The sequence below is a fragment of the Camelina sativa genome, chromosome 6, assembly GCF_000633955.1.
Source record: "Camelina sativa cultivar DH55 chromosome 6, Cs, whole genome shotgun sequence".
NCBI lineage: Eukaryota > Viridiplantae > Streptophyta > Magnoliopsida > Brassicales > Brassicaceae > Camelina > Camelina sativa.
Genome location: NC_025690.1, coordinates 2,494,444 through 2,503,069, shown reverse-complemented (window position 1 = coordinate 2,503,069; position 8,626 = coordinate 2,494,444). Strand labels below are relative to the sequence as shown.

The 8,626-nt window shown below is 36.0% G+C and overlaps 2 protein-coding genes across 4 annotated transcripts in view; one reads left to right on the top strand and one right to left on the bottom strand.

Moving 5' to 3' along the window:
* On the top strand, positions 4,420-4,998 carry LOC109133424 (protein IDA-LIKE 1-like). The gene has a single exon (XM_019246534.1). It carries the CDS (start codon positions 4,487-4,489, stop codon positions 4,784-4,786), a length of 300 nt encoding a protein of 99 aa, XP_019102079.1. The 5' UTR covers positions 4,420-4,486; the 3' UTR covers positions 4,787-4,998.
* Positions 7,539-8,626, bottom strand: part of LOC104790178 (protein MIZU-KUSSEI 1-like) — a 1,336-nt gene continuing 248 nt past the window's right edge. The window contains exon 2 of one of the 3 annotated variants that reach the window (XM_010515879.2): positions 7,539-8,339. In XM_010515879.2, the coding sequence (XP_010514181.2) occupies positions 7,662-8,339 (678 nt within the window). In that variant the 3' untranslated portion in view covers positions 7,539-7,661. Of the gene's footprint in view, positions 8,557-8,626 lie in introns of those variants that run through there. The other 2 variants (XM_019246628.1, XM_010515880.2) reach the window with 2 other exon arrangements.

Sequence of the window (8,626 nt, the reverse complement as noted above, 5' to 3'; positions counted from 1 at the left end):
GGTTGTATGATAATCTGCAAATGGGTGTTCAAGTAGCGGGTAGTGATTGGTCAACCTTATTTGCTATGGGGTTGTGGTGGAGCTGGAAATGGCGATGTGGTAGTGTATTTGGTGAGTACAGCAGGTGTCGGGACAAAATAAGATTTGTTAAAGATTTGGCTCGGGAGGTTAGTAAGGCACACCTAAGCTCTCGGGAGGGACAAGAGAGACCTGAGCGGATAGAGAGGCTGATTGCTTGGTTGCGTCCGGGACAAGGTTGGATGAAACTCAATACAGATGGGGCTTCCCATGGTAATCCCGGGTTGACTACTGCAGGTGGTGTTCTGCGGGATGGTTCTGGAGCATGGGGTGGAGGTTTCGCTTTAAATATTGGGATATGCTCAGCGCCCTTGGCAGAGTTATGGGGTGTATACCACGGGTTGTATTTGGCATGGGGGAAGAACGTTAGAAGACTGGAGCTGGAGGTGGATTCAGAGATAGTAGTTGGGTTTTTAAAGACAGGGATTAGTGATTCACATCCTCTGTTGTTCCTGGTATGGATGTGCCATGGCTTTTTATCAAGGGACTGGATAGTCCGGATTTCACATTTGTATAGGGAAGGTAACCGTCTAGCTGATGGGTTGGTCAACTATGCGTTTACTTTACCTTTCGGTTTGCATGTTTTCGACTCTGCTCCAATGTTTGTAGCTTCGATTGTAGGGAATGATGTTCAAGGGACTTCGGTTCCGAGACAGACTCGATTATAATTTATTTTTTAGTTTAATAATACCAGGGAGACATTGTCTCCCTCTCCATTACCAAAAAAAAAAAACATGTTTTATCCATGGATCTTAATTTTATTATTTTTTATTTTCAAATTCATTTAAAACTTAACTTGGATTTCCAAATCAAATAAAAACATACAATCAATACCCCTAAGTAAACCCAAGAGCCGCAAGTAGAACAAACCATTCACGATATCAAAGAGAAGAACAACACCCCATGCATGTGTCACGTACTTACTATTCTTCTTCTTGGTCTATGCTCATTTGGTACTCTTCTTCTTCAACTTCTTATTTATCTTCTTTATTATTTTCTTCGATTTTCTGAAATCAACCAAAGTCTCCGGTCGCTCCTTCACCATGAAAGAAGTAGCATTCTTGGGATGAGAAGAAAGAAAAGCCCCACCTCCAATCATCTCCACGTCTTTGGTTCTATTCCCAGCAACACTACCAAACCTCTGCTTGAGACAAGTCACCAGTGGCAAAGGATAACAAGGGGTCAAATTTGATATCAGTGGTTTGAAATGACCTGTCTATAACCATTTGAATCCCGTATAAACAAATATATATGGCATATAAGCCTGGGTGCTTACCCTGGGTGCATGTTCTTCACAAGAGAGATGTGTGGTGAAACTTTCAACGCTTTGGCAAGAAAATTGGCAGCGTTTGCAAGAAAAACCAGACAGATTCATCAATTGTTACACTTGTTTCACTGCACTTCTCCAGGAGAAAGTGACTTCTTGGCTCTTTTTTATTATCACAAAGTGTATTTTCCCAAAATAACCCAGAACAAATCCGAACAAGGGAACCAGAGACTTACTGCCCAAGGAACCAGACGACCTAGCTTGCGGAGCAACCACAAACATCAGCAACGAACTAACTTGCAGATGAAGAAGCCAACGACCTGACTTGCGACAGAAGCAACAGATTAAAGAGACTAAAACAGTGACGTGAAGGAGATGGGAAACAGATTAATGTTTGGATTTCCTTACCCAAACGAACCACCGGTGATGGATCTCGACTCGGGTGAGAGAAGTGAACGACGGAGACAAACCGTGACTCAAGCGGTGGTGACTACGGCTCGACGTAACGTGGCGAACAACTCGTTTCTACTTTCTCACGAACAAGGACACACCACAACAAGGACAGCAACTTGATCTCAACGAGGATGGTGATGGTGACTTGAGATCCAGATTTACGGAAACAAGGGAGTGATCGAAGTTGGAACGAAAACTTTGAAAGCGGCTATGACGAAGAAGACAATACGTACACCCATATACACACTCGCTTAGGGTTTTTGTTTAACAAACGGGTTGGGCCTTTAATGGGCCTAAACGGGTCTCACAAACTTCTCCAACGATTATTATCGACGATGGCGCTATCAGCAGCCGAGAGAAAGAAAGGGATCTCTAAATATTTAGGGTGTACATTAATTTGTTGGGCTTACGACAAAACATTGGAGAGGCCCACAAGTTTCGTGGTATATATATATAGTAAGTTCACAACTGATGTTTCTAAAAATTATAAATCTTTAATTTATCGGTTTTAAATTAAGCTTTAAATGATGATGACTTTGTCGATTTCTTTAGGAGATACATTGGTTAACAATATGGAGGAGGAAAGCTTGAACCTTTACGAGTCTTCTCAGATATGTGTGACCAATCAGATTATCGGTTTAAAAGTTACAACTTTAAAAGTTAGCGGTAAACAATCAGATTTTAACAGTTAAAATTTTACAGCCAAAGCATCTACAACCAAATTCTCTGCCGCTAAAATTTAAAAATCAAAGTCTCTATAGCCAAAAATAACAGTCATTACCAATATGGAGGAGGAAAGCTTAATGACACTATAATTGCTTCTTTAATAACATACATTGTTGTATTCTCAAATCGCATCTATAAATCGTGAAGAGTCATAGATGCGATAATTGCTTCTTTAATAATTGGTTTTAAAGGTACCACAATATCATTATTATGACAAATATTAGTAACAATTTTTTATAAACGCTAAACTTCTAACATTTCTCATTTTAATCTAGATAATTTATTAAACAATTGACATTCATCATATTACGATAACCAAGATTATAAAATAAGAAAATTCTTTAAAAATGTTAATAATAACAAAAGTATCTTATTTTGTAATAAAAAATTTCAATATAAAAACGAAAAAGTCTCTTATTAATTTATCGATAAATTAAAACCTCTATAAATTAATAAAAATTCATGGTCCCGATCTTATTAATTTATTGAGATTTACTGTATATATTATATATTTGTATTCTTGTAAGTGTATCCATGCACTTGATTGTTGTTGAGTCTTTTGAATATTATGGTTTCATTGTATGATTGTATCATGATTGATTACCACATTTTTCTAATATGTATAGTTTGGTAATAAAATCTTGATTAAATCAAGTAATCCATTGATATAAAGAAACATAATAAAATTGACGACTTGTACCAGCACGTATCTTAATAATGGGTCCAAAAAAATTACACGTTTCAAATTAGATTATTAGCACTTTTAAATATGAAACTACATATTTGGGAGCTAGCTGGAGTACGAGTATTGACCACTTTATATTTGTAGAATATTTCAGAAGAAATCATATCATATATATGCTATACCTATAATTATGCAAACATATTAAAACCTTGTGATCTAGTGGTCCATGCGAATATCTGTCTTTGAGTCGACGATGATCAAAATCCAACGGATCATGCGTGTGCATGGTTTGACATTTTCGTCTACTACATGAAATTAGTTGCCATCTGTCACATTACGTTATAGTTTTATATACATTTCATGCAAAATTATGTGCTAACTTAACGTAAATCAATTAAACTATAAGTTCTTTGACCACATGACTCTAATCTCTTCACGTAGAAGACAGACTAGTTCTTTTCTAGTGACGAGATTCAAATCTGATACCTAATATAAGTTTATTTTATTTTATTTCTGTGGTAAACTATAAATTATGGAAAATGAGTTTGTTATAACAGAAAAATCATGTGCTGATAAAATGAAATATGATTAGTTGCATAAATCATTTGCAGATGAATGATTAACTATTTTTTTATGATAGATAAAATTGTTTGGTGACCCTAAATAACGGAGCTAATCATTAGAAGACTTGTGTATTAACTCTCATAATGATAAAGGTTATGATACATGCATGTATTTCTATAGGGGGGAGAATGCAAAACCTAAATTAATTAACCTACAAAATTTACAAATATACAAAACTACATATATGAGATAACTATTAGAAAATCTATTCAAATTGTCTAAAAAAATATACACTAATTTCTTTTATTGTAACCATATGTGTGGATAATTATGGTGAGTACCTTAAAACAAATTACCCAATCTTTACAGACAAACTTGAGGTAATCACGTACAGTCGTACACCATCCTCCCACGTAAAGTCCAACGCGGCATTTCGAGTCTAGTAAATATTAATATATTTCGTTTTTTTTTAAATCCACTATCGTATATCGTTGACATTTAGAAATCTCAAAAACTCCATTACTTGCGCTTCACTTCTTTATTGTTTCTTTGCTTTTCTTGTTTGACCATTTTACATATATAATAATGTGCAAACTTACATATATAATCTATATCATGCACATAAGTATATAGGTCTATACGCATAGTTATACAGCTCACAACTTAAACCTTTCTTAAAATCCAAAATTTATAAAACCCTAGTAGCTAAACCTATGTCTCTTCCTTCTTCTTCTTTCTCCGAACATTGTCTTTCTCATAAAACCATGTTTATCACTCTTTATATTGTTTTCCTCTTGTGTTTTGGTTCCTACAACGCCACAGCAAGGGTCGGACCTGTTAAGGTTTCTGAGACAGAAATAGTTCAAACAGGATCAAGATCATCAAGACAAGAGATCATTGGGGGTTTTGGATTCAAAGGTCGTGTGGTCCATTTATTTTCTAAAAGGGTACTTGTACCACCTTCGGGACCTTCCAAGAGGCACAATTCTGTGGTGAATAATCTCAGACACTAACTGGTTTTTTCTTTCTTTTGGTTTAATTTCAATCTCTTCGACTTTTTTTGACGATCATGAAACTGTATTTAGAAGATTCTTGAAGCTGTATTTGATGGATTTTTCTTTTTTTTTATAACTTTTATTTATTTTTCCTTTATATATACATATATTGAGTTCATACACATTTGTAATTTCTCGGTTGGAAAGTTATACGTATCGTTTTTTTTTTTCTGATATGCGGAAAAAAAACAAATTGCCAAACACGGAAAAAACGAGAGATTATTATTATAATATTAATTATCATCTATCTAATATCCAACATTGGGAAAAGCAAGGAACAAGACAACTTCTATTCGTAAGCTGTGGAGTTTGCGAATTATAAAAAAAAAAACAATTAGCATTGTGTATTTGTTGGTGCTCTTCATTTTGGATGGGTTCTTTCAAACTACATCGTTTTCTATTTATAAGGGATCGCATACAAGTCCGTTAAAAAGAATATCAAGTTGCTTAAATCCCCTAATCCACTGGGATTTGCATAAGTGAATTGTATGAGCCCATTTGCAGCCGGCGTCCATTCGTGTGAGGTGGGCTTCTTTGAGTTTGGCTCAATAATAAAGCTCTTCACAACATTTTGACCATTGTGTGATTTGTTTGTGTCTCTCTCTTTTATCTCTTTAATCAAAAAAAGAAGAATGAAATTTATTTAATAAATCAATTAGTATACTTACGGAGAGGTAGAGAGTTTGGAGGCAGCTACAAATAGCTTACAGAAAATAACAAAGCATAACTTGCGTTTACTACCTGATTATAATTTTCAAGACACAAATCAAGCATTACAACCAGCAAACCTTATTTTGTAAAAGAGAGAGAGATAGAGAAAGGAGGATCAACAATTGAACTGGTTCCAATGATTGTTGATTGTTTTTGTCCCAGCTGAGAGGTCCTTCTGGGAACCACAATGCAATCTCCTTGTTTGCAATGTCGACAGAATCACTCCCATGGATAACGTTTCTGATCTTGCCAATACCAAAATCCCTACGGATGGTGGCAGCGTCGCAGTCTAATGGTTTGTGGGTCCAATCATCTCTCTCAGTTTCTCACTGTCCTCCCATATCATTGCAACAACAAGCCTTGACGACACAATGTAATCAACCAGACGGCTGAATAATAGGTTCTTGTCAAACAGGTCCTCGTAGTGCTTCGCAGCAAGACCCCACTCAACATTCATCAGCTTCATGCCTGTACATCAACTCATACGACTCAGTATTTAATCAAAAACAACTCAAGCAATCTTCTGTTTTTTTTAATCAAAAACAACTCAAGCAATCTTCTGTTTTTTTTAATCAAAAACAACTCAAGCAAGAGTTTAGGAAACAAATTACCCTTCAAAATAAAACGCTTATCTTCAAACCTTCTGATGATTTCAGGGATATGAATCTTCAAACCTTTTGATGATTGCAACATATGTAATCTTTGTCTAGCAAAGCAAAGAGCAACGAAAAATACATGCATGAGGACCAATTTTTATAATCCTTTGCATCACACTCAACATTTCTAAAAAACAAAAGGAAGAAATAAGGGAAACCGTCGGGCTTGATCATGACGAAATTTTTCTCCATCTTCGCTTCTTTCCTTCTTTTTTTCTTCTCCATCATCGATCCTTTCCTTTTTCTCTTTTTTTCCGGCATTATCGATCGATGCATTGCTTAGGAGTTGGGAGGAGGCGGCAAAATAGTTTTACATACGCTTATAGGGTTTTATAATATAATCTTTATTACTAGAATCTTTTCCTTTATAACATTAGTTAAGATTTCTTAATCTGAAATGAAAAATGTAAAGAAAATTTTCATTTCCTTTTTAATTTTAATTTTATTTTTTTAATTAACTTCACGGTTTAGAATAAAATTAAATTTTTTATTTAGTAAACTTGTACATTTTCGATTTAGAAATTGGTTTTCCGGATTTTTTTCGGTTAACTTTGATTTTTTCGGTTATTTGGAGTTTTGTTCAATTTTCGGCTTTTCTGAGTTTGTATATCTCTCCTCTCTAGTCTCGTCTCACCTTGGCTCTTCCACGTTAACCCTTCCAATTACACGGTTTTTCAATATATGCACTAAGAATAGAAAAAAAGAATTAGAAAGTGTTGTTGCATTCTAATTTATAAAGAATTTCAATAAGATCATGAACTAGTGAAAGATTTTAAAGAATTGATAGATAAGTTTTTATAATTTTGTTGATTAATCTATAATTTTGTAATGTCTCCTGAACCGTTTGAAGCGGTAAAATTAACATCAACCGCAACAACCACAAATCTCGGTATTATGTGTTGATTGGTTTTTCTGATTGCATGTTGTGGTTGTTGCGGTTGATGTTAATTTTACCGAGATTTGGGTTAGACCGCAAACAACGCTAGATAATTTGGTCCACCAATCCTTGCCCGAAAATACCGAGATCTATGGCTAGATGAGCCATCATCTCGAAGGGCGTATTAAGGATATAATATCCCATATCGGAAGGTGAATGCGCTTCTCCACTTTTTGCCAATTGGTTTTGAGTTTGAAGCACACAATCTAATACCCTCGGTTTAATCAAACTGTTTTTGTCAACCAACACCAACTTTTTTGAAATGTAATTACACTTTATTTTAAATGCAACCATTTTATTTTAAGAATAAAAGATTCATCCATATGCACCTAGTTCTAGTCTTCTAGATAAGAATTTCACTTTTTGATCACAAATCTTTTGGAACATCATGAAAGATAAATTCCAGTATCACAAGTTGAACATCATCATTTAAACGAAAGCCCAAAATCAAAAACACATTCTTAAATTGGTCAAATATTACCTTTTTAATCATATACTACTAATCTTAGCTTATATTCCTTTTTCCCACTTAAACCCTTAGAAAATACACACTAAGCTCAGGTCCACCACTTGACACATCAGGGTTCATCATGTAAAACGCCTCGGAGTCTCTCGACCCGATAACCCGCTCGAACCGGGCTCTCATATACATGAGCTCACCTTTCTCGGACCCAACCGCTCCATTCCCTTCTTCTTCCCCCGCCGTCGTCTTCGCCGCCGGTAAAACTCCGGCACCCATTGTTATAGGCCCGACCGCCTTCAACACCTTCCACTCCGCTTCACCACACTCTTTCCTCGCCGCGTAACCACATTTCTTACCGTTACAATACGTTCTCCACGTTGACTCTTCCAAAAGCTTCTTCTTCGTATCCGTCTTAAACGCCGCCGTCTCAAGCGCGATTCTCACTAGCCCTGAAGCCATCTCACGTACGAGAACGCTCGTGGGAGTCGGTAACTGGATCAAAACAGCGGGTAAACGGGTCGGGTCATCTTGTACGGCGAAGTACACGTGTCCACGGCGGTTACCGAATAAAGTACCCACGACACGGAAACCCAGACCCGAGTTAGAGAACCCGAGAGCGTAACGGATCTTTTCGAGAGTCTTTTTCTTTTTTTTCTTCTTCATCATCTGTTGGGTACTGAACTGATCCGGACGGGTCGGGTCAGAGGAGAAGTTGAAACGGGTCAAGATTTTTTCTTCGTTGTGGTTGTAATCGTCGTCTTCTTCTTCCTCTTCTTCGTCGTCGTCTTCTTGAACTTTCTTCTTCTTCCAGTTGAAGTAACGTTTAGAAAGAGAGAATGAAGAGTCGAGAGAAGTGTTGGCTAAGATTGACTTCATGATCTCTTTTAAATGAATATACAAAACTTTTTGTTTCTTTCTTGGAACTGAGACTTGAATTGAATGAAGTTTGGACTCTCATGTGTTCTCTTATATTGATCTTTAATGGAATTTTTTAATGTTTTTTGTGGGGACTGATTTGATTTAACTAGTTT